We start from the raw sequence: 27,392 nt of genomic DNA on the forward strand, positions 1-27,392 counted from the left end.
TCTATCATGTTCAATTTAATCTTTCTTCCTGTAGGTGTAATAATCATATGATAAGCTATAAATTACTTTAAAATGTCAACATTAAATTTGTTTTCTCTAAAGGGTAACATTCAGTTTATTCTTTTATTTTCAAAAAAATAAAAATAAAAATCATAATTTAAGTAAATTGTAGCTTTTTCTTTATATAGTTACTTTTTCTTAAAATTATAAATAATATATATAACTTTTTAAAAATTATTAATTACTATCTTATAACTATCTTTCTATTTGAATATAAATATTGTTGTTTTCTAATCAGTTCCACGTCAAAATAAAAAACAATTTCTACTACCAAGATAAACACATAAGAAAATGATATTTTATCTATGCACCAAACATTATTCTATTATATTTAAGTTATCATAGGATCAAACTTTATAACAACATATAATTGAATTAAGTATCAGCCTTACAAAAACAAAATACAAAACTATCCACAGTATTTTCTAAATAAAATCATAGTATTTTCTATAAAGGATTAAATATGTTTTTTTTTATCTTTTATTATAATATGACATTGGTTTTATTGTTTATTTAAACTTTAAAACATTCACATTCAATCAACTTATATTATTGAAAACGGTTGGAAATCCCACATCGATTAGAGATTATAACCTTTCATAGTATATAAGTGGGTGCAAACCTCACCTCATTGAGTCGGTTTTATGGGGTTGAGTTAGGCTTAAAAGCTTACTTCTTAACATGATATCGGAGCCATTTTTAAGCCTATCCTATCGAGTATTTGTTGGGTTTATCAGGACCACCCATAACATCAGTCTCCAAGTCCAAATGAAATTCTATATATCAATATTAATATTTCTTTTATTAGTAATAAAAATAAAATAAATAAGGAGATATATATTAGGAATGTTGCAACTCATATAAAAAACATTAGCCAGCATCACAGAATCAGCCCCCAAAATTGTGATAAGTGGTTCATATATATAAAAAACCTTAGGGTGGGAGCTTAAAGTCCAAAGGGTCATGGGATCCGAAACACAGTCTCAGCTACAAGTTGTAGACTTCACTAACCAAAATCTGAAAGAAGGAACAGAAACATGGGTTTCAACTTGTCAAGTAGTGCGTAGTGCACTTGAGGATCATGGTGCTTTCTTGGCACTCTATGATAACATCAGTTTGCAGACATATGACTCTATTTACTCAGAAATGAGCAAACTTTTTGACCTCTCAACAGAAACAAAACGAAGGAAAACCACTGAAAAACCTATATTCAGCTACTCTGGCCAGCGACCTTCGATTCCTTTGTATGAATCTGCAGGTATCATCAATCCACTCAGCTTTCAGGATTGCCAGAAATACACACATGTTATGTGGCCACAAGGAAATCATCATTTCTGGTAACTATTTACTTCAAAATATACTTTTGATCTTGGAAATTATGATGCTTTTAGTTTCACTTTCTATAAGTAGTTATTGGTTTAGGGTGATTATCTCTTAATGGAGTAAAAAGTTTTTTTTACAATAGTAACATTTGTTTCTTACATTAAATTAATATGACTTTTTGGAAGAGTATTTGTGATGCGTAAATATTATGCATTTTTTTGTTTTTGTTGTGTTTTTTTTTTTTATAGGAGATTAAAAAGAGTAAAAAGAAAAGGTGTTATATTGTTGGACACTACAGTTTGGTGAACTATTTATGTTTGTATGTATTTTGGAATTTATTGTGATGATATATCCGGACTGTTTGGCTGCTGGCAAGGGCATACCTCTTTAATTGTTTTTTAGAATAAAATTTTGTTGGTAGTTTGTGATAAAATGTGAAATGAAACTCTATTTTTTTTATAAGGGTTGAGACACATTTAAGTGATTCATATTTATTTATTATTTTTTACTGATAAAAAAAATAATTATTGATCTTTAATTTCTATATATAAAAATAGTCTAGTTTTTGTTTTCATCAAGGAATTAAAGGTTGATTTTGTAAATTGCATAGACTAAAAGTAAAAGTTTGATAAGGATTAAGAGTGTAATTTATGCACTATGTCAATGTATTTTATTTTACATTTTTAATCAATTAAAAAGCATGATAAATTTAAATTTTTACGATATAAACAATGTAAAAGTGAACAAAACTTACCATATAATGTAAAATTTCTTCCATAAACTATTTTTTCAACTAAAAAATGTTATAATCTTGTGGACAAAATAATATGTACGGCATTTACTTGTCATCCTCAATATTTACATTGATTATTCATATGCATGTATGTCTACATTCTTGAAAATATATTTCTTTCTTTTGATTAATATATATTAATAAAAAAATATATGTTAATCTTTGAATTTTCTTTTTCACTAGTAAAAGTGTGAATTCCTATGCTAAGAACCTAGTGGAACTTGATCATATTGTGAAGAGAATGATGTTTGAGAGCTATGGAGTGGAGAGGAAGAAACTTGAGTCTTTACTTGAATCAACTGAATATGTTCTTCGAGGCTACAAATACAGAAAACCAGAAGTGGGTGAGAGCAATTTGGGAGTGCCTCCTCATTCTGACACTGCTCTTCTAACTATACTGAATCAGAAGGTAGAAGGCTTGGGGGTCAAATTGAAGGGTGGGGAATGGTTTGAGGTTGGTGTTTCACCTTCCTTGTATTTGGTAATGGGTGGTGATGCATTGATGGTGAGTCACTTTTCTTCAATCTTCTATGCTCAAACATAAAAATATTTCAAATCTTACTTTTAGTCTCACTAAATTTTATATAATAACCAAACCCTAAATACATGTGCATTATGGCACAGGTATGGAGTAATGGCAGAATACCAGCTTGTGAACACAGAGTTTTAGTGAAGTCAAAGAAAGAAAGATACTCAATGGGACTACTTTCATATGTTAACAAGATAATGGAACCAGAAGAGGGGCTAGTTGATGAGGAACATCCTCTACGTTATAAACCACTAGACCACTATGGATACCTACGTTTCTTTATCACTGAAGAAGCCTTAAAATCTGATTCCAGGATCAATGCATACTGTGGTATTTGAAACACATGTTGTGTGAATTGTCTGTCATGTTTTTAAGGATGTAAAAAGTTCAAAAGTTCAGTTTGGTGATGCCTTGTGCAGTGCTATATATGTGTCGTGTCGTGTGTTGCATTAATCTATTTTATGAAGTTTTGCAACCTTTGAGGATGAATGTTGAGAGTGTGTTATGAAATGGACATAAAAGGGTTGTTATGATTTATGAATAACAAGAAAATAACTGGGTCAACGTGTTAATAGAAAACATATGAGACAAATTCAATTGAAAACGGTAACTGATATCTCTGTTCATGGTTCCTTAATTGTTTCTCCTCATATTTTTTAGAATATTTTTGGTATATTTATGTAGATTTTGTCCCCCCAGATTAAAATAATTCCTGGGATTTGGTTGAAACATTCCTGTTATGATATTATTATGTATCCATGACCAGATAAATACTGAAATATTCTCTGAGCTGATCAGTTGTCAACTTCCTCAAAAGAAAATAAAAAACTTTGTTTATTGTTTTCAAAAAGCTTATGACCAACCAATGACAGAGAAAGCTACCAGTTCTTGTTTGCATTCCATGTCAGTTATTATGCTTACTCTGCATTTTTTGATTTTTTTATTAATTCTATAAAAAAATTACCTCTTAATTAATAAAATAGTTAAAACTTTAAAAAAATTATAGGCTAATGAATGTCCAGTCCAAGCCTTAAAGGTGCAACACAACAAACATGATGCAAAACTTCCAACAAGACGAATCTTGGTGGGTTTTGTTGTTGTGAAGGGTGATCTATTGTTGCAGAAGGATCCTAGTTTGAAGGTGCAGATGTTCTATGAAGGGTTGGGATGGATTTAAGATAGGTTTATTGGAGTGTTCTTGGAAGAACAAAGACTAAAGGTTTATGGAAGCTATGGAAATGAAAGGTGGTGGTTCTTGGTTGTCTTTCTTGGTTGCTTTGGAGGTTTTTTTTGTGGGGTTTTGTTGCAGACCTCTTAAGGCAGGTTAAAACAAGGTTTATTATGAATTTTGAAGGTGATTTGAGTGGTGAAAATGTTTAAGTCTGTGACCTATAATTGGGAGAAGATGGGTGAGGTTTCTTTGTTTTCTTAGATAAACATAAGAAGGTGGTCGTCGAAGGTATACAAAGGTCAACATGATCGCCGGTCGATGAAGTGGCGTTCTCCATAGGTCAACATGATCGCCGATCGATGAAGCGGCGTTCTCCATATGCGTGTAGGCGGTGGTCGCCGAAGCTATATAAGGTCAACACGATTGCCGGTTGATGAAATGGCGATCTCCATGCGTGCGTAGTCGGTGGTCGTCGAAGTTAGGTCAACCTGATCGTCGGTCGATGAAACGAAGATCTCCATGCGTGCGTAGTCGGTTGTCGCCGAAGGTATGCAAAGGTCAACCTGATCGCCGTTTGATGAAGCGGCGCTCTCCATAGGTCTACATGATCGCCGATCGATGAAGCGGCGTTCTGTCAACAAGATCGCCGGTCGAGGAAGCGGCGTTCTCCATGTGTGTAGTCGGTGGTCGCCGAAGTTATGCAACGTGCATGGGTAAATCGTCGCTTGGCGAGGTGAATGTAGGTGGCCTCGGTTATGGGTGTTTTGGTAAAGTTGAATGATGCTTTGAGGTAACCTGTTGGTTATATTTTTGGGTATGGTTTTCTCACTTTAAGGTTGTTCTGCTCCAACCATAAAGGAGAGTTTCTTTTGTGGATGATATAGGAAGTTCACTTCCGGTTACTGTAATGGGTTGGGATACCCCTGAAGTATCCTTCTAATTTTATTTATTCATTGCTGATAAAAAAATAAGGATGTGGCTAGGAGTTTGGGTGTGTGTGTCCAAGATGTCTCTTTTTATTTTTGGTGGTTATTGTCTAGCTTAAGAGGGTGGAAGAGATAAGGTGTGGAAGCATGACAAGAACACCAAAAGAAATGGAAAAAGAAAATAAAAGATAGTGAATATAAAAAAAAATACAAAAATGTTTTTTTTTTTACATTCATGTTCCATCCTACATCTCAATAAATATTAATATTTTAATTATTTATAATTTTTTTAATTTTGAAAATTATTTTAACATTTTGCATTTTGCTTATATTTTCATTAAGGAGATTTTTTATTTTTTTTAAAACAAAATATTACAAATATTAATATTTTGTTGTGGGTGTAAGGTGGGGTTGGGTGTCAAAATATCATCACCCAAAAAAATAAATTTAGGGTGATGATTATCTTACCAAGTGTACACACTTAGGGTGGATGACTAGGACACTTACGGGGTCTCTTGAAAATCTTTTTGGTGTTCTAAGAAGACAAGAAAATGATGACAACTTAGGAAAACTCAACTAATCAAGCATCATTCTTGTCAAAAAAGTTATTCAAGTCAAAAATTGATTTTGATTTCAAATGTGTGATTTTACATAAATGGAATGTTTTTGTATAAAACTTTTAGGTGTCACATATCATTACAAAAAAAAATCAAATTTACCCACGAATTTGAATTCGTAGGTAAAATTAGTTTTATCTACAAATTATTATCGATGGATCTGATTATCTATGGATTATTACCCATCAATTTGAATCTGTAGGTAACTTTTGCATTACCTATATGGATTGTTACCCACAAATATGAATCCGTATGTAAATTGAACATTATTTAAGAATTATTTCTCATGAATCTCTATTTATAGGTAAATTTTACATTATCCACAAATATTACTCACGAATCTATATTGTTAGGTAAATTTAATATTATAATATTAATAATCATAAATAGTAATAAAAAGCTTAAAAATAATAATAATAATTTTTTTTTTAAAGTATCCAGAATTACCTACTGATTTAGCCACAAACTAAAATTGGTGAGTATTACCTATGAACTCGGGTTAATGGGTAATACCTACGACTTGAAACTTGTGAAAAACTTTCATTTTGAATAAACATTTTCAATAAACTCTCCTCTTTAAGTTAGGTTCAAATTCATAACATGCAATATAAAAATTAAAGGATAAAGAGATTGAAAAATGTTTTTATAGAGGTTAGTTTGAAACACATAAACTATGTCTAGTTCTTGATAAACATGATCAATCACCCCTAGTTTGGTTTAATAAAACTAAATATATAAATTTATATAGATTAATTGAAAGTATTACCTTTTTCAAAAGTTTATCCTAAAGTAACTTAATCGCTGTCATAAGAAAAATATTCATTTATTATATCAGTTATTTTTTTATATTTTGACCGCCTACATTTAATATATAAAATAAAAATTAATGTCATAAATATTTTTAATAAATATTATTTATTTTATTTTATTTTTAATATGTATATATTTAATGTGTGTAAATATTTTTTGATATAAAGATTCCATTTGAGTGCTTGAAGTACTCATGTTCTCTTCTCAATGAGTTCTTGTTCTAAACCATGTCAAACAACATTATGAACTTTCCAAATGAAATTGTTGTTGAATGTGAAGTTTGCAACTATATTTTTTCAAATCTCCGAGCACTTATAGTTCACATCGAGCCTCATTTAACTCAAGAGAATCTGGCAATGGAAGTTTCACCAATTGATGGAACAAAGCCATATATCAAATTGTTGGAAAAGCCCATCCTCAACCATGGTTATTTCAATCTAGAAAATATCAATGGCGATGCGTTGGATCTTTCGTTGAAACTCTAGAGATTTAAAGGGTAATTTCGTTGATCTTATTATGAGTTTTATATAATGATGGTGGTGTTTAAAACCACATATGATGTATGTTTTATCTTAAAATTTCAATTATCAATTAGTGTCATTATGTCAAGTCATGTATTAAAGCTCTGTGATATTGATTCTCATTAGAACTTAAAGATGTGAATCATACAGAGAATTAGAAAAAGTTATATTAAATAAAATTGTTGGTTTGAGTTTATTTATAAATGAATTTGTCATGCAATTTTTCTCTCTCTCATTGAATATGAATTATAAAGGTTGAGATTATATTTGTAGTCATAATTGAAGTGTGTGTATTTTTAATTTTGTCAAAGATCTGAGATCTAAATTTTGGTATGCATTATTCATAATTTAAGATAAAGAAAGATATAAGTGATACAAGAAATAAGAGTTATTAAGAACACAAATATGCCAATTTAGGATTCTTATTATTGAATTCTTAATGAGTGTGACAAATATAAAGTTTTACTTTGATGTGAATGTAAAGAACAAAGTGAATATAGAGCTTGTTATGTTTTTTATGAAAGAGAAGGTTTTAATTGTCTTAATTCTTTGAATGAAAAGGGGCAACATGAATTCAAAAACATGTGGTTGATTAATAGTTTTTATGCTTCATACTTCAATAGGTTCTTCAAAACTTATTTGCACAACCTAGTTAATCTTTTTATTGTGAAAGGAATTTAAGTAGTTGTTCATTTATTCATTTTATTAAGAGAAACAAAATGACACCATTTAAAGTAAAATATTTAATATTATCTAATTCAAAATGGTTATTACAGAGCAGTTGAAAAGATTGTGTAAAGAATCATTTAATTTGTTTTCTGGTTTTCATGTTTTTGTTTAACAAATTCAATTATAACATTTTTTAAATAAGATATTTTAAGCCCCACTTCATTTATTTCTTTTTTTTTCTTTTATGGAGACCCACACTCATATTCTCATTTTTTTTTTCTCCACCTTTCATTCTTATCTCTCTTCTCTTTTTCTTTTTAGGTTTTGATTAATCTATGCAAAAATATATATTTGTTTATTAAATTTAAATTTATTTTTTTCCTCATTTTATTCTAATTCTTCCATTTTCTTTACCTACATTATATTTTTTACATATGCTAAAATATTACCGTATAAATTTATAATAATATTTTTAAAAAAATCGATACACATGCACGATGCGCCTCTTAGTTCTTAATAATATATATTTTTAACTCATAATACAAAATTTACAATAAAACAACAAAAATTAAAACATGATGAATAATAAAGGAAGAAAAAAAATTAAGAGATAGTAAAAAAAGGACTTCCACCTAAATTAAATAAAACTTAGCGTCACTCATATTTTATATAAATTAATATCTAAGCATTTAGAATATTTAATTTAATATTTAAATTTTTTACAACATAACTTCACTATATGATTTATAGTAAACAATATATTCAATCATCTTTCGTATAATAAAACAAATTACATAAGTAAAATTATATATATAATATAAAACAATATGATAAAAATACTTACAAACGTCTATATTTGTACATATAATCAAAATCAAGGAGGTTAAAGGCTGAGAATACTCTTAAATGGTTTTAAAATAATAAACTTTAATTTAAAAATTAAAAAAATAAAATAAGATACATTACAAGAAAAACAATCGTTTTAGCTGATGTTTATTTTTACATTATCAAGAATTAAAACCTCTATTAATTCTCACTAATGTCTATTATATATCTAAGGAGAAGAAAAACTAATAAGAAACTATCTTTTTCTCACCCCAATATTGCTTCTTCCATCACCTTACTCTCCCAACTTCGGTCAGAAGCCATTATTACCTAACTCGACAATAATTTGTGTTTATCACTACTTTATATATCCTAAATAATTGCATTATCTATCAGATGTGGGGGCTTCAAAGTCATGTGTATTATTGACTAAAGATTGCAAATACATATTGTAAGGAAAAATTAACTTTATTACTTCTCATTTTCATAATAAATTAATTATTAGATGTATTTTAAAAAAAAACTTAATTTAAAATATTTCAAAATTATGGTAATTAAATATTATCAATTATAACTAAAATTAAAATTGCACATAAAATATACGTACATCAAAAGCTAAAACAAAATAAGTTAGATTTTTTTAATATGAGCTTGAAACAAACAAAAAAACTATGAATTATATAAACCAACCAACTAAAAAATATGTAAATACGGTTGAAATACTTATTATCCAAGATTAGTTGTTGAAATACTTATTATCCAAGGTTATTTTGCTGAGTTTTTAAAATAATTTTTTTAAACTTTAGAAAACTTATTTGTAATGTGAATTACACTTTCAAAATTTTAGAGAATTTAGTTATAAAATATATTAAAACTATGTAGTTTTTAATTATTTATTTATGAATATATTTAATTATATTTATTTATTAAAGTTTGAAATTTTTTGAATGTTTTACTAAGATTTTACAATAAACCTTTTGGAATTTAACTAATATTAAAAAAAATCTCCGTTATTTTACTAAGGTTTTAGAACAAACCTTTGAAATTTAACGAATGTTAAAAAAACCTTTCGAATTTAACGTAAGTTAAAAAACCTCTATTATTTTGCTGAGATTTTAAAATAAACCTTTTGAATGGTTAAAAAAAACCTCTGTTATTTGTCTAAGTTTTTAAAATAAACTTTTGAAATTTAACAAAGTTAAAAAACCTCCGTTATTTTGCTAAAATTTTAAAACAAAAACCTTTAAAGTTTAACGAATGTTTAGAAAACCTCCGTTATTTTGTTAATGTTTTAGAATAACCTTTGAAACTCCGTTAATTAAATAATTCCTATAATTATATTAATTTTTCATAAAAAAAATTCTTAGGACACAATTCTTATAAAAACTAAATTGATTTTGTGTAAATGTTTACAAAATACAAATAATATTTACAGAAGAACGAAATTGATTTTTTAAAACCAAGATAAAATTCTGAAAACATAAAAGATTTTTCCCAAAAGATATTTTAACTTACAATTGATTCTTTTGAAACTTAATTAGAAAGCCAAAATGAAAATTTTAAAAACATTAGAAAAAGAATATAAACTGGTTTACCAAAAAGATATGATATAACCTAAAATTTAATATTATGAAAACAGATTTTATATCAAACGGTTAAAAAGATATATAACAATAATCTATAAAGAATAAACCCTACCACCCTTGAACCCTCTCTATGTATAACATTCACATGAACCAATGCTTTTGACTCTTTCGCAGGTCTCAGTGAAGAACATTCTCTTTCTCATTCATCCTCGTTTCTGAGATCATCGAAGACATCGAACATCCATGGCTGGATTCCAACAATACAACTTTTTTCCGACAGATTTGTTCTACCCTCGTCCACAACCTTCTGCTGTGGAAACTCCTTCTGGCAAGCCAATGCAGGTGCTGCTTCCCTTGCAAACTAAACAAGAAGAAAACAAGAAGCAGAGACAACATCGTAAACGCATGATCATAGTACCACCTCTCACCCATGTTCATCTTTCAAAACCAAAAGGGCAACCACTATTTGTCAAGAAACTGTCCACAAACACCATGAAGCCACTTTCTTGGGCCATTTTCTTGAGTGAAGAAGAAGAGAGTGATGCTTTGTACTAGAACAAATCAAATTTAGTTTTTTAATTTTAATTTTTAATTTGATTTAGTTTATGAATAAACTGTTTTTTAAAGAAGTTTACTTTTTATTCAAAATTTAAAGCCTTCTATTTATTCAAATATATCTTTTATTTCGAATTTTAAAGATATATTTGAATAAACTTGTTGAAAAAAAGAATTTATTGAAATATATCTTTTTGTTTCAAATTTATTAAAGATTAGTTTATTTCTAATTAAAACTCTAATGATCGTATTAATCTTTGAAATAAAAATAAAAATTATTTTTTGATAATTTTTAAAATTTGATTTCAAGTCTTTAATTCTATTTCAATTCAATGCCTAATTTACAATTTAAATGATAATAATAACGTATATTTGGAGATTATAATTAAGATTGAAAGTGTTTAAGTTGAATCAACAATCTGATTCAAATGTTTGAAAAAGCTTAATATTTTTCGGCCAAGTAAAATAATATATCTTATTTTTAGAGATATATTTGAATATTGAAATTCGAAATTTGTTAAATTTTAAAGACTAAAATTCATAAAAAAAATAATTCGAATTTAAAGACTAATATAATAATTCGAATTTCTGACATTAAAAAATAAATTATTTATTTACAGTAATATTCAATCGATGGCCTGTGATAAAAAAGCTAAAAGAATGAAGAAAATAGTATTCCATTGAAGCTCTCGTTGTAGAAACAGAAATCATGGATTGTGCTCATTTTATTTTATTATTAATTAAATCTCTTTTATGAGATCAATGATTCCAACTATAATTACAGTTAATTCCACCTTTCATATGTGATTTCACAATCTATTGGTTATGATATGATGAGCTTTACTTTGAAAAGCATCTACAGAAATCAGTTTACAAAAAAACAATGACACTTAATTTATTAAATATTAAATATTAAAAAAAAATTATAGTGAAAAAAATCTTCATAATTTATTATCGTTACGAAAACCCTAATTAATTATCGGACTATTTTTTATTTTAATAATTATAATAATAATAATAAATAATTAAAAATAATAATAAATAAAATAATTTTATTCGTTTCTATCTAATTATTTCTTATTTCTTTCTTTATTTTGTCTTTTCTTTTATCTCTTTTTTATACCAATCCTAAAAAGACTAATTTTAGAGAAAAAATAATTAGTCACTATATTAATTAAATTATATATTATTTTAAAGATTAAAAAAATTATTGGTATCTAAAATAGTTTATATTATTAATAAAATAATTTTTAAATTGATAGTTACCAAAATTTTAGCTATCAATTTTAGAATATGATTAGTTGGTGGTTAAAATTTTGATAGTTATATTAAACACCAATTTAGACACTATTTATTAACAATAGAAATTACTTTACATACCACTAATTATTGTAGTCTCTACAATAATATATAATTTAGTTAATATAATAATTAATTATTTTTTGTCTCTAAAATTATTTTTTATTTAATAATTTTCTTGTAATGCAAAAAGAAAATTAGTTTACATATTTTGTTTATATATATATATATATATATATATATATATATTCAGTAAACATAAATAGAATATAATATTATCTTTTATACATAAATAACGTTTTTAAAGTAGTTATACAAATAATCTTATAAAAGTGGTGTCATATTATTAACACATGCACACACGCTTACATGTTTGTGTCCACACATACCTACTTACTCACGCGTGCACACACAATACACACATGATACTTTAATAAACATAAATATAGTTTTTATGCATAAATAACACTTCTAGAGTGTTTATACAAATACTCTTATTATATGAAACAATTTATTATCTAATAGGATAATATGAGTGATGTTAGATTATTAACACATGCACACACGGTGTATATGATTTTTTTGATTGATTTTTATTTCATGATTTTCTTGTAGCGTATAAAACAATTTATGATATGATGAAAGTGGTGTCAGATTATTAACACATGCACACAGCATACATGTTTATGTGTTCACAAGTACTCACTCACGCACGCACACACAACACACGCATGATATTTTTAATAAACATAAATATAGTTTTTTTTATACATAAATAGCGCTTTTAGAGTAGTTATACTAGTAATCTTATTATATAAAACAAATTATGATCTAATGAAAGTGATGTCAGATTATTAACACATACACACACGTATATACATACATGCACATGCAGATAGACACAACATACACACATGTATATAAACTTTAATTCTATGATTATTTTATTTTAAAATTAAATAAATTATAAAATAAAATAAATTATCTTTTTCATCGAACAATTTTTTACTTATTTCTTATCTTTTAAACTCTTTTGTATGAAAGAGAGATAACAGTATAATAGTGTAAAAATCTCAGTTCTACAACTTCTAGAGTCTCCTTATAGTGGTGGACCTATAACTAATTAATGAATAAAATATTTTGATTGAGATGATCCTAAAAAATAATCAATAATTCATAATTACTCATTCAGAATCACTCAATAGCGTAGCAGAAACACACTCCACCAAATATTAATTGATAAAATTGTAAAACGTATTAATAACTTTAAGTATTTTATTTCAAATTCACTTCTTATTATATAAACCATTTATGATATGATGAAAGTGTAACACATGCGCACACACTTACATTATTTATGTGTCATATTCATTATCACTCACGCATGCGCACACAGACACAACACACACATATGATATTTTTAATAAACATAAATATATTTTTTTATACATAAATAATGTATTTTTTTTGAAGAGTTATATAAATAATCTTATTATATAAAATAATTTATGATTTAATGGAAGTGGTGTGAGATTATTAACACATGCACACTGTTTTAAGAGAAGTTATACAAATAATTTATGATTTACTAAGTGATGTTAGATTATTAATACATGCACACACGTGTAAAGTATATAGACTAGTTCACACAAATACATAATACACATATCTATATAAACTTTGATTCTAGTGAATTATTTTATTTTATCATTATTTTATTTTAAAATTCAATTGATTTTATCTAATATTTAATCTAAAATTAATGTATGAAAATTAAACTTAATTTGAAGTTTGCGCTGAATTATTTTTTATTGTTTTATTTTATTTCAATTCAATGCCTAATTTAAAATTTAAATGATAATAATAACTTATATTTATCTTCATATTCAACTTCTGATTGGTGACCTATGATAAAAAAAAAAAAACGAACTGAGATTTTTTTTATATCTAATAATTATTTTGTAGTACTTTTGTTATATATATCTTTAATAAACAAAAAATATAATATAATATTGTGTTTTATTTTATTTACATAGAAGCTTTCATTGTAGAAACAGAATATACAGTTTATTATAATTAAATTCCTTTTATGAGATCAGTGATTCCAACTATAATTACAGCTAATGCTACCCTTTCATCTCCCATTTAACAATCTATTTCTTATGACATGATGAGGTTTGTTTTTAAGTATATACCAAAAAAACTATATTCCAAAAACATATTGACACTTATATAAACATTAACAATTTTTTTATAGTGAAAAACATCTTCATAATTTATTATCGTTACGAATACCCTAATCAATTATCGGACTATTTTTTATTTTAATAAACATAGTAATAATGAGTGATTAAAAATAAAATTATTCTTTCTTATCTAATTTTTTTTTATTCTAACACTAAAAAAATAGAGATGAATTTTAGAAAAAAAATAATTAATTATTATATTAACTATATTAATTAAATTAGATACTATTTTAGATATTATAAAATTATTAGTATATAATTAGTTATCAAAATTGTAGCTACCAAATATAATTAGATACCAGGTAGAAATTATTTATTAATAATAGAAACTATACTTTGAATGCTAATAGTTATTATAGTCTATAAGATAGTAACTAATTTAGTTAATATAGTGACTAATTAATTTTGATATATAAAATTATTTTATATCTAATAATTATTTTGTAGTACTTTTGTTATATATATCTTTAATAAACAAAAAATATAATATAATATTGTGTTTTATTTTATACATAAATAACGTTTTTAAAGTAATTATACAAATAATTTTATTATATAAAACAATTTATGTTCGGATGAAAGTGGTGTCAGATTATTATTAACACATACACACACTCATACATGTTTATGTACTCAATCTTACATATTCACTCACGCACACACACAACATACACATAATATTAGATTATTAATACATGCACCACTCTTATACGTGTAAGTGTACACGCGCACACACAACATACACAATACACATATGTATAAACTTTAATCTATTGATTATTTTATTTATTAATTATTTTATTCTTAGACTAAATAAAATTATAAAACAAAATAAAATATTTTTCACCAAACAATTCTTTAACTTATTTCTTATCTTTTATACTCTCATATAAAAGAAAGATAAGATCATAATTGTGTAAAAATTTTAGTTCTACAACTTCTAGAATTCCTTATGGTGAATCTATAACTAATTAATGAATAAAATTCTTTTATTGAGATGATCATGGATTGTCACTCAGTGGCAGTACACACACCACCAACTATTAAATAATAAAAAATGTTAAACGTATTAGAAAAAACTAATTTTACATATTAATAATTATTTTAAGTATTTTATTTTGATTTTTTCCGTAGTGATGAAAATATTAATTGCCAACTAATATGAATTATATAATGATATAAAATTTTAACACAATTTGAGGTAAAGTTATGTGTAATCTGCAATTAGGAATGACAAATTACATCTGAATGGTGGATTGGCTTGCAACCAAATTTGACGGGTTGCTTGTTTTTATAAATTAAAAATATTTTAAAAAGTAATTTTGTATATTATATCATTTTAAAAATATAAATATGTAATAATATTATAAATTAATTCACTAATACTTGTAAGTCTAGTTATTAAATATAAATATGCAATGAATTGTTTTTTTGGTCGATAATAATTTTTTTCTGCATGCACGAGTTATTATTAAGAATTTAGGCATAGGCTTTGATAATTAACCGGCAAACTTCTACGCACATAGAAATTTTATTTATATGTAATATTATGTATGTTTTGAAAATTTAAATATAATTTTCGAATAATATGTTTAAATATAATTTTCGAATTAATATATATAAAGTGTGTCTGTTATTTTGTGCCTACTTGGATAGAGAGTGTATCTTAAGTTTCATTATGTTAGAGATGTGATGTTACCACTATTTATTATTATAACTTTTAAGTGTAGAATTGTTGGTAAGCCAAATATTTTTCGATTTTTTTTATATTAATTAAAGATAAAATATTGTATAGTATATAAACGAGTAAAACATTTATTTTATAAGTTAATTTCATAAAATTAAATTAGAGTTAAATTTACCTTAATAAATGAAAATTTATAGATATGTTGAAGATCCAATACTATTACTGAAAATGAAATATAGAAGAATTGAATTTAATCTAAAACTAAAAGGGAGAGTAAAAATGAGTTTGAGTAGTAAAAACTATCCAAACAAACTGTGAGTTGAGGAAGAATGAAAATGCTGAATGAAGGAAGAAAATCTAGATGGGGTGGTGATTATAATACAAGGGAAAAAAGAAGGGACATTGAAGATTCATTCAAGGGCATTTGGGTCCTCCCCTTTTGGTCTTCCAGTTGTTGTAGCAGGGGCACACCTCCTTGTTGCCATAGGTTCCAGGAGGCACACACAGGCATTTCGCACAACACTTCTTGCAGAAGAACAAACATGGCTTCTTGTACTGTGTGTTTGAGCATCTATGCGCACAACGAGGTCCACAATCTGCAATTTCATCCACCATTTTCCAGTTTAATTAATCTCAACATCACATTCATTATCATTCCATTCATTTATCCATACCTTGTGGTTTAAGACTCCCCTCACTCGTCCCATTATTCTGTCACTCAACAAAACAAACACAAAATTAACATACATGCTTCTTTTCTTAATTAATAATTAACTTCCTCACACATTTTCTACATCTCCAAAGCCTTACCTTGTTTGACTCAGGAGCTGGTGCTGCTGGTGCTGCTTCTGGTCCTGGTTTTGGTTTTGGTGCTGCTCCTGGTGTTGGTGCTGGTGCTGGTGCTGGTCCTGGTCCTGGTGCTGGAGCTGGAGCTGGAGACTTAGAGGTAGCAACAGCAACCATAGCCTGAAGATGATAATAAGTACAACAGTTAAGCCTTGTGGTTCATGTATATTTTTATAGGAAGAAGTTTCACACCAGAAGCTAAAGTGAGAAAGTGAACAAAAAAAACAAGCCATGTGAATGCAGTGGCATCAACTCCACTTAAAACACTATTGTTTAGGTCATTAGAAAGAGCAATGCAGGAGAAATAAGAATGATGTTGTTTACATGGCTCTCCTTGAGGAGGAGAAGGATTGCAAGGAGGCAGAAGTGAAGGATGTTTGTGGCCATGGTGGTTGAGATGAGACAGAGAAGGAAGTTGTGTGTGTGTGAGAGAGAGAGTGGTTTCCAAGTAGAGTAGAGTTGGGTGGTTATATGGGAAGTTGGGTAAGACTTTGTCCATTTTAGAAGCTGAAATGTGGCACTATGTTGATGGGAATCGGTACAGAGATAGCGAAGAAACAGCCATTTTTTTCACTATGACCACTGCAGATATCATATTTTCTTGCCTATTAAATTGCCTCTTCTCACACCTCTTCTTTCTTATCAAACATATGCTCAATTTTGTCTCCATTCTCTACTCTCACAGTTAATATCATTTAAATCTTCACTTCATTTCTTCATTTTTCAAAATTTTAAGAATAAACTTTAAGATTTTGTGTTGAATGTCATGTTAGTTCTCTTATATTAATAACTCATATATAAAAAAATTAAAATTTAAAAAAAACTTTATAAAAAACAATATATTAAAATAAATTACAACATTAAATTTAGATATTATTTATAAATATGGTGTTGATGAAATAATTAATATAAATATTTAATGATATTTCACATACACACAATTTCATATAATAAAAAACATTAAAAAGAAAAAAAAAGTTAATGTGGAGCAATTGAGAGTGCGATGGCGGAGGCTTTGCAAGCTTAAATATAGAGTCCTCTCCACCCTAACGGACTTCAATTTTTATTCACTTTCTTAATATTACATCCAATTTTTATATAATTGGAAAAAAATAATACGTTTAAAATTTCTAACATTATGACTATATATTTAAATTTTATTTATCAGATATTTTATTGAACTTTTCCATCAATAAGCCTTTGTTAATTTTATCCGATGATTTTAACTAAATGTATTAATTTGCAACTTTTAACCTAACACTTTAGACTAAAAACTAATGTTTGGACTTTTAATTAACATTTAACAACTAAAATTTCACAATAGCTTAAGAGTTTATATTTTAGTATATATGAATAAAACTTAAAATTTTCCTTAAAGTAAAATATTTAGTTACTTCATTTCTTCTCTTATTCAAAATTACACTTTCAAATTGTTAATTATAAAATTATTCAGTTTTAAATTTGGTTTCTTTTTTATTGTGGAATCTTTTCGTTATTTTCTTAATTACAAAACTTCAATGGGAGTTAACTCACTGCCAATAATAAGATTAAAGAACACATTGATAAAATAAAAATAAGTACATGCATTCACTAAGATCAATAAGTACATTCTATTAATATTAATTATTATATAAAAAAAATTGTAAAAATGTATTTTAAAAATAAAAAATTGTAATACTAATCTTTTGAATTTTCTTAATATATATAATATATTGTTAAAAATGTAAAAGTAGAGATAAGAGGTTTTTGAAGAGAGAAAGTGTTAATAGTTGATGAATGCATGTGAATGATAGAGAAAATGAAGTGGCAGTGTGACATGTGCAGTCACATGGATGGAGGTTGGAATGGGGTATTGAGAGTAACTAATAACGGACAGAGAAAGAGATATAAGAAGAAAGAAACAACATTCGAAACCATCTCACCTATGCTTTTTTCTTGTCTTTTTTACAAACCACCAATCCTTCTCACAACTCCCGTGAACCCTTCCATGCATTTCTTTTTTCCTTTTTCTTTTCTTTCTTATCCAAGAATTCCTACCTCACAACAAATAAATACATCAACAAAAACATGTTAGTTTTATATGTAACATTGTTTATATAAAGAATTTAACTTTTAAGGTTAACTAAACTGACTTATAAAGTGAGGTTTACATTCACTTATATATTATGAAATGTTTTAATTTTTAAATGATGTAGGATCTCCAACACACTTTCTCACGTCGAGAGTGACAGCTCGTGCATGAGATAGGTGATATCCAATAATTGTCCTAATAGCGGATAGTCTGATAAATCCAACAAACAATCGTTAGGATTGATAGACTCAAAATGAGTCTGATACCATATTAAGAAGTGAACTTTAAATCTAACTCGACCGGCTTATATACTATAAAATATTCTAATCTTTAGTCGATTTGTGATCTTTAACACTTTTCATAAAAAAAAAAACTAAAAAACTAACAAATAACTCCATTAGTAGGTGCTTATTATTAACAAGTGATGTTGTGATTTGCATCACTAGTATAATCAGAATTGGGTCATTCCATTAATAAGTATCTCTATTTCCTTATACATATCATGTTTACTTTTTTTGTTTTTGGCATATGACAAGTGTAAGAGAGAGTCAGCTATTCAATTTCACGTGAAGGCATTTGTTTGTATGTGCCACTTTCCTTAGGCTTTTAACTTAAATTTAGATTTTTTGCTGATAAACACCATTAATAAACACTATTTTGTTTTGAAAAAATGTATCAACGTAGTAAAAGATGTGGCATTACTTGTATAAAACATATATTTGTTTATACGAGGAACGTTGTTCAAGAAAAAAAAATGAATAAGGGAAAATAATGAAAAAAATATTTATAAATATTCTATCGATGTACATTATAAGATTAATAAAAATAAAATAATATAAACCTCTCGTTTGAAGATTCAATGTTTAGAGTAAAAGAGTTGTTGTAACAATTCTCGTTACCTCACACAAATTAACTATAAATGCAGATGACTTAATTTAAATAAAATTTATTTCATTTTATTGTGAAAAAATAAAATATTGCATATTGAAGTGTCATAAATAAACAAACGAATTAAAGAGATTATATATCTATAAATTAAATATGAGGATTCAATAATCTCATACATAAAGAAAATAAAAAAAAATCTTACAAATTTATCTCCTAATTGTGCAAATAACAGTACAAAAATAGTATCTCAAAAACACTACTCAGGTGAATGAAAATACATCATAAAAAAGGCTTGAGGTGTTGGACTTTGACTAGATTGAGGTCCAAAACTTGAAGTACTTTTACCTTTTGCACCTATGTTTTGTCTTTATTTCACTATCGTTATTAATAATTGTCTTGTCATCTAGTATTGTTGATCTCTTTATAGTGAAACTAAAACTTTATAAACAATAAATGTTCATTTGTAATATTCTCTCACTGAAAGTTTCGTTATAAAATATCAAACAACTTATTGTTGTATAATATGTAGAAATTTTATCTAATTAACTTAGAGAGATATTGCATGTAAAAAAATTAGAAACAAATTTCAAGTTTTTTTAAGTAAAATGAGTGCCTCTAGTAGGATAGGTTCAAATATTATAAGAAAATGATAAAAGATGCAAAGAAGAAAAGATGTTTCTTATTCTCTTATGTGTATATTACATCACTCATGTATAGGAAATATATAGGGTGTTTCTCTCTCCCAAATTACAATCTAATTAGGTAGGATACTAATCATGAGATTCTATAATTATTAAATTAATGGCATATAATTGGTACAATATCGTCAAATATTGTATACAATAATTGCATATAATTTTATAATTATTATTTCCTTAATACTCCCCTCAAGTTGGTAGGTGAAGATCAAGAACCCCAACTTGTGTCGTAGCGTCAAAAATCGTTCCTTGCCCAATGCCTTCGTAAAAATATCTGCGAGCTGATATTGTGTCGGTACATATGAAGGACTGATTATCCCAGCTTGTAATTTTTCTCGCACAATGTGGCAGTCTATCTCAATGTGTTTTGTGCGTTCATGAAATACTGGGTTTGCTGCTATATGTAATGCCGCTTGATTGTCACAGAAAAGTTGAGCTAGCAAGTTGCATGGCACCTTTAAATCCTGCAACAGATATCGCAACCAAACTATTTCCAAACAAGTATTGGCCATTGCGCGGTATTCTGCTTCCGCTGATGATCTTGATACGTTTGTTTGTTTTTTTGACTTTCATGAGATAATAGATGAACCAAGAAAAATGCAATATCCAGATACTGATCTTCGAGTTGTCTGACAACCTCCCCAGTCTGAGTCGCAATAAGCTGTCAATGTCAGATTGTTTTCGGATGGCAATAACAATCCTTGTCCTGGTGATCCTTTAATGTACTTTAGGACTCTAATTGTGGCATCCCAATGAGGTTTCCGTGGATCCTGTATATATTGACTTAGGGTCCGAACCGAAAATGCTATGTCAGGCCGAGTAACCGGTGAGGTATATCAGTCGTCCCACGAGTCGCCTGTATTTGACTGGATCCTTTAATAACTCTCCATCGTCTGGTGTGAGTTTTAGGTATTGTTCCATTGGAAATTTGTCTGGACGAGCACCTGTGAGTCCCGTATCCTGCAAAATATCAAGCGCATATTTTCTTTGGGACATGTAAATACCAGCTTTGGAACGGGAAAATTCAATCCCTATAAAATATTTTAGGTCTCCAAGATTTTTAATGCGAAATTGTTGTAATAAACAATCTTTAACACGCTGAATTTCTGTCAAATCATTTCCTGTCAGAAGAATATCATCCACATAAATTAAAAGGGCAGTAAATGATGAGTTATTCTGTCTTGTGAATAGAGAGTAATCTGTCTTGGACTGTTGAAATCCTACAGATTTAATCACATGAGAAAATGTTGAAAACCATGTTCGAGATGCTTGTTTGAGACCATAAAGGGATTTGTTGAGTCGACATACAATGTTCTCCCCTTGTCGATGATGTCCGGGTGGCAAGTCCATGTAAATGATTTCATGCAATGTGCCATGTAAGAAGGCATTTTGCACATCTAGCTGGTGAGTAAACCAATTTCTGGCTGCTGCAATGGTGAGGAGACACCTCAAAGTTGTTAATTTTGCTGTTGGTGAGAAAGTTTCAGAATAGTCGACACCTTCAATCTGAGTGTACCCCTTTGCGACAAGGCGCGCCTTATATCTGTCGACGCTACCATCTGAGTTGTACTTTATTTTATAGACCCATTTGCATCCGATGGGTTTCTGTCCAGCGGGTAACGATGTCAAGGTCCACGTTTGATTTAGCTGCAAGGCGGAAAGCTCTTCGTCCATTGCTTTTTGCCAATTTGGATCAAGGATAGCTTGAGCATAAGTGTGAGGTTCTTTGGTGGCTATGATGTTAGCAAGATATGCACTATGTGTAGAAGAAAATCGTGAATTAGAAAGAAAATGATGCATAGGATACCTGGTTCCATTCGGTCGGTCTTGGGCAGTGGTCGAATGATTGGCTTGGGATCCCGTTACGTAGTCTTGAAGCCAGGAAGGTTGGGTTGATGTGCGACTGGATCGTCGAACAGGAAGGTCGGTTGGAGAAAGTTTGGGAATGGGTGCTAAACTTCTTGGCATGGGAGAAGAAGGTTGGTCTACTGGAGGTTCAGGTGTATTATGACGAGTAGGAGAAGAAGGTTGGTTTGATGGAGGTTCAGGTGTATTGTGACGAGTAGGAGAAAAAGGTTGGTTTGATGGAGGTTCAGGTGCATTGTGATGAGTAAGAGAAGAAGGTTGATCGAGTGATTGTTGGACAGGAGTGGGTAAGTCAATGTCAATAGTGGGCAAAATACCTTGTAATGGAGGTGAGGATTGTGTCTGTGACTGTTGGCAGAATGGGAAAACACTTTCATGGAAGATGACATCCCGACTTGTAAAAAAAGTGCCTGCATCTATATCAAATAATTTGTATGCTTTTTGACTGTGAGGATAACCAATGAAGATGCATTGTCGGGCACGGGGATCAAATTTTTGCTTAGGTGAAACAACAGTTGCGTAACAAAGGCAACCAAAAGTTTTTAGGTGAGAAAGTGAAGGTGGTTGATTATATAGTAGCTCAAAAGGTGATTTATTTTTTAAGTAAAGGTGATGGCAAGCGATTAATGATATATGTGGCGGTTAAAACACATTCTCCCCAAAATTCTAATGGTAAATTGGACTGAAATAGGAGGGCTCGTGCTGTGTTTAAAACATGTCTATGTTTGCGTTCTACTACCCCATTTTGTTGAGGAGTGTAAACGCAAGTGCGTTGACATTCAATACCTTTTTTGAGAAAAAAATCATACATTGAAATAAATTTCAGTCCGTTGTCAACGCGGATGGTTTTAATAGATGTTTTGTGCAAATGTAATGAATGACTCTAAGAGATGTTGGGTTTCAAATTTGTGATTCATAAGAAATAGCCAAGTACATCTAGTATAGTCATCGACTATAGTGAGAAAAAAACGTTTTCCAAAATGAGTTGGGGTTTTATGAGGACCCCAAATGTCACAATGCAATAGATTAAATGGAGAATGAGATTTTATTGTGCTTAAAGGAAAGGTAGCCTTGTCTGTTTAGCTTTGGGACAAATACTACAATGATTATGAATGGGAATGAGATTTTTACTGGGATAGGTAGTAAGGAAGATACAAGTTGTAGACACGCTGGAGAAGGATGTCCAAGGCGCTTATGCCATAAATCAGGATCGGTCGATATTTGAGATGCGTGGGCTTGGTTTGGAAGAGGGGACATGTAGTATAAGCCTGCGTGTTGTTTACCCGAGCCAATCATCCTCCCCGTAGCCAAGTCCTGTAAAACGCAACCATGTGGAGTAAAAACGACACAACAATTTAGTGAACTGGTTATCTTACTAATGGACATGAGATTTAAATTAAAAGAAGGAACACAAAGAACATCTTTGAGAATGATTTTGTCATTGAATTTAATTGTGCCTGTAGATGAGATGGGCGCAGTTGAGCCTGTGGGCAGATTAACATTTGAAATAAATGATGATGAAGTGTGTGTGAATAATTGTGAATCATATGCAATGTGATGGGTTGCTCCGCTATCCAAAATCCATGGTTTCGTAAAAGCAGAATTAGAAGAGGAGTTATGGGCAAGCAGACATGCAGAGCTAACAAACGTGTCATTTTTACCGTTATTGTTGAGCGAGTAAATAGCCCTTGCCAATTGCTGAATTTGTTCGGCACTGAAGTGTTGTACGAGGTTTCTATCGGACTCATTACTTGTGCCTTCTTTGCCAGACATGATTTTTTATTTAGGGATAAAAATGGAGAGGCTGTCAGGGCACCAAGATCGGTGCTATGATACCATATAAGAAAATGATAAAAGATGCAAAGAAGAAAAGATGTTTCTTATTCTCTTATGTGTATATTACATCACTCATGTATAGGAAATATATAGGGTGTTTCTCTCTCCCAAATTACAATCTAATTAGGTAGGATACTAATCATGAGATTCTATAATTATTAAATTAATGGCATATAATTGGTACAATATCGTCAAATATTGTATACAATAATTGCATATAATTTTATAATTATTATTTCCTTAATAGAGATAATTCATATTTATAAATACTTCACTTGATAAATCCAAGACTCTAAAAAATAAGAAGTAATCATTTGTAATGTGAGAGATTTTATAAATTTGTAAAAATATATCTAAACATGAATTTTATAAATTTTAAAAAAAAGAACCAATATTTAGAAACTCAAAAACATAGAATATGACTTTCTATTATACCCATTATTTTTCCGATTACATAAAAATAAATTATTAGTATTAATATTTAATTAAGTGGAAATATAATGATTATGTCTCTAATTAATTATTCATTCAATCCTAATTAATATTTGAACACTTAATATAGTAATAGTTTTATAAAATAAAACTTATTTTCCCTTATAGGAGATAGAAAGGAAACAAAGAAAGTGGTTCTCCAAATGTAGTTCGACAGAAGGTAGAAGAAGTAAGAAATGTGGTGAGTGTGTTGAAAGCAACCTAGGCACGTGTCATAACACAACCAGATTTCATCTTTCACCATCGAATCTTACGTGGCACTCAATAGCCATGCAAATCACATGCTTCCTCCACGTGCCTCCTTCACTGCATCACTTCAACCGCTTCCAAACAATTTAAAAGCGTTGCAAGAAACCTCAAAACGACACATCATCGTCGTCGTCGTCATCTTCTGTAACTCTCCGAAGCCAACATTAACGGAAACAAACTTTTGGTTAGTACGAGAATGTCTCCACCACCATGGGAAGCTCTCGTCCTCGTAGCCACCTACCTTGACCCCAAAACCCTAACCATAGCTTCATGCGTGTCAAAGTCATGGCTCTCTTCCATGTCCTCCGATCACGTTTGGAAGCCCGTCTTGACTACCCACTTCCCCTCTTTGGCCACCCTTTCCTCCGCCGTGTCCTACCGCCGCCTTTTCGCGATGGGCCACGCGGCAGCCGCGCGCCGCAACCAGAAGCCGCCGAAGCCGAGTCTCTCGCTGGAGGACCTTGTCTTCGCCGTCTCCGTCTCCACCCGCGACGGCGTAGTGGCTTCCGGCGTGAGGGCCGGCGAGACGCTGCGCGTGGAGGCGGCGGGGGTGTGTCGGTTTGGCGTGGGGTGTGAGGGCGGCGTTTTGAAGGAGGGGGAGGAGGAGGTGAGGGTGACGTGGAACGTGGTGCTGAAAGGGTGGGGAGGGGTTTTGACGATGGTGGAGAGCGAGGGGAAGGTGAGATTGGTGGGTGGTGGAGAGGGGTGGTTCTGGCAGGAGCTGCCGGCGCAGGGATGCTGCTCCGGCGCGGTGGCGAGTGCAATGGTGGGGGATTTGAGGGTGGGGATGTGTGAAGAGAAGGATGGGGGGGTGAGGGTGGAAGAAGTGACTGTGGGGATTTTGAGGGTTGTTGATTGGAGGTATGTTAGTGTTGAAGATGGACTTAGATATTTCCAACATTTTCTTCTCACTAATCATTCAACTTAAGTTTTTTAAGAATTTACTATATTGAAAGGATTTTGAGTTTTTCAACTTCTCTACTTTCTTTTGCATTTTCTCTTTTTTTTTCATTTTAATTCCATTTTCCTCTTGTACATCAAGAAGATATGTGAATATGTGCAACATCACCCTCTTACAAAATATTACCAATGGTTTAGGGTATTAGAGTATTAGAGTGACATTTTTATATTTTTTATACTTGAAAAGGATATTTTACTCCCAAAGGTTAGTGGTAAAATCTAAAAATACTATTTTAAATTTAAACTCTAAAAAATCATGGCATGCCAAACATTAACAATTTTTTTTATTAAATCACTTAAAAAAATCTACTATTTACTTAGTTTACAATTTTATACTAAATAAAAGTATTTTTGAACTATAAAAATATTTAAATATTATATATGCTTTTTCAAGAAATGATTTTACTTAGTTTATACGTTTTATTTTAATTACTATATTTTTTATTGATGTATTAAATTGTAAAATGAGGGAATTTGTGGCATATCTGTTTAACCATTATATTAAATTGTGAAAAGTTTGCAGGATTAGATTTTTAAATTAAATTGTAAAAGTTACTAGATTTCTTTTTTTGTATTTTTTTTATATTAAGTTAAAAGGTTCGCGAAAGTTTATGGGACATCTAAAGAGTTCACATGAGTTTATGACTAACCATGTATATAGTATGGGTTGCTTACGACTTATTTAAATGTAAAAATTTAACAAATAAACCAAAAATATATATATTTATTATTAAATATAATTTATTAATAAAAGTTAATGGCATTGCTAAGATGATTTTAGTTCTAAAATTTACTATTTTTAATTATTTTTATTTTTTATTTAACTATAATGTTTTCATTTTTAAATTTTTTACCTTTAAATGTAAAGCTAAAGAAATATTTTCTTTAGTTTCCACACATATAAACTTTAGTTTTTAAACTTGTTATTTTTAAGTTTTCTAAAATACAGAGAAAACTTATTAAACTATATGTTTTTTAAGTAAAAATATTTTTGAGAAAAAGAAATTAACCTAGAGTATTTAATAACCAAATTTCTTTTAAATTTTTGTTCGAACTATGTTTAGTAAAATTAATTTTTGCAATCAAAACTACGCTTGCTAAAATTAATATGCGGAAGCTAGCTGAAAATTGCTAAACAGGGTTAATAAATTACTGATATTTAGTCAAATTATATTTAGAGATAATTATTAAATTATAAATTTTTAGTAAAATTATACATTGAGATAGCTGAAAATGTAGAATAACAAATATAAATACGTTTAGTATAAAATTTTATATTTTATTATTAAAAATACACTTCCAAGGTATTTCTAACTTTCTCTTCTTAAAATTATTTTCTTACTATTGCACTTGTTACTTGTAGAAAGATTTTTTTAATTACATTTTTTTAGTTTTGATTATTATATTTTATATTATTAATCTTATATTATATTTTAAAATATTTTCAATCTAATACATTCCTAAGATGTAATATATTTGTTATATATTGGTCAAAAATAAATATTTAAATACTAAACTATTAAAAGTATAAATTAGTAAAAATAAGTTTAACGTTAAATTGAATTAAATAAAAAATTATTTATTGAAAATTGTTAATTACACTAAACAAAATCTCTGATACGAAGCTCGTGCTTTCCGAAAAATACCTTGATTAAAGGGACTGCACAATCCTCCATGGAGAAAAATCATCAATTTTTTATGACTTGTATTTTCAAGAACAGTAAATATTGATTTTTTTGCATATTTTAGAAACATTTCAAAAGAATATGTCACAAAGACTAAGAAGGAAATCATTTGAGATACTGCAAGTCTATTAGTACACAACACTCGTTTATAATATAAAAGGCGAATAACTTACTTTACTGATGA

At 29.0% G+C, this 27,392-nt stretch overlaps 3 protein-coding genes across 3 annotated transcripts; 2 read left to right on the forward strand and 1 right to left on the reverse strand.

The window, feature by feature from the left end:
- The first annotated feature begins 923 nt into the window (after positions 1-923).
- Positions 924-3,252, forward strand: LOC137828354 (putative 2-oxoglutarate-dependent dioxygenase AOP1). The gene is made up of 3 exons (XM_068634884.1): positions 924-1,397; positions 2,360-2,681; positions 2,801-3,252. Exons 1-3 carry the CDS (start codon positions 1,024-1,026, stop codon positions 3,041-3,043), a joined length of 939 nt encoding a protein of 312 aa, XP_068490985.1. The 5' UTR covers positions 924-1,023; the 3' UTR covers positions 3,044-3,252.
- Positions 3,253-15,840: 12,588 nt separating this feature from the next.
- Positions 15,841-17,047, reverse strand: LOC137830525 (protein GAST1). Its single transcript, XM_068637931.1, has 4 exons — positions 16,788-17,047; positions 16,428-16,583; positions 16,292-16,328; positions 15,841-16,213 (listed from the first exon to the last, which is right to left on the reverse strand). Exons 1-4 carry the CDS (start codon positions 16,848-16,850, stop codon positions 16,032-16,034), a joined length of 438 nt encoding a protein of 145 aa, XP_068494032.1. The 5' UTR covers positions 16,851-17,047; the 3' UTR covers positions 15,841-16,031.
- Positions 17,048-24,683: 7,636 nt separating this feature from the next.
- LOC137830527 (putative F-box protein At5g04010) lies at positions 24,684-25,536 on the forward strand. Its single transcript, XM_068637934.2, has one exon. The coding sequence runs from the start codon at positions 24,760-24,762 to the stop codon at positions 25,489-25,491; it is 732 nt and encodes a 243-aa protein (XP_068494035.2). The 5' UTR covers positions 24,684-24,759; the 3' UTR covers positions 25,492-25,536.
- The last annotated feature ends 1,856 nt before the right edge of the window (positions 25,537-27,392 follow it).

This window comes from Phaseolus vulgaris, chromosome 7, assembly GCF_051622355.1.
Source record: "Phaseolus vulgaris cultivar YP4 chromosome 7, ASM5162235v1, whole genome shotgun sequence".
Lineage (NCBI taxonomy): Eukaryota > Viridiplantae > Streptophyta > Magnoliopsida > Fabales > Fabaceae > Phaseolus > Phaseolus vulgaris.

Bases quoted from the DNA above. Each gene is read 5' to 3' on its own strand.
- LOC137830527 (XM_068637934.2), top strand. From the start codon at position 24,760: ATGTCTCCACCACCATGGGAAGCTCTCGTCCTCGTAGCCACCTACCTT.
- LOC137830525 (XM_068637931.1), bottom strand. From the start codon at position 16,850: ATGGCCACAAACATCCTTCACTTCTGCCTCCTTGCAATCCTTCTCCTC. The intron at 16,329-16,427 runs GTAAGGCTTTGG...GTTGAGTGACAG, and splicing joins CAGCTCCTGAGTCAAACAAG to AATAATGGGACGAGTGAGGG. The intron at 16,214-16,291 runs GTATGGATAAAT...ATGAAATTGCAG, and splicing joins GGGGAGTCTTAAACCACAAG to ATTGTGGACCTCGTTGTGCG.
- LOC137828354 (XM_068634884.1), top strand. From the start codon at position 1,024: ATGGGATCCGAAACACAGTCTCAGCTACAAGTTGTAGACTTCACTAAC. The intron at 1,398-2,359 runs GTAACTATTTAC...CTTTTTCACTAG, and splicing joins CAAGGAAATCATCATTTCTG to TAAAAGTGTGAATTCCTATG. The intron at 2,682-2,800 runs GTGAGTCACTTT...ATTATGGCACAG, and splicing joins TGGGTGGTGATGCATTGATG to GTATGGAGTAATGGCAGAAT.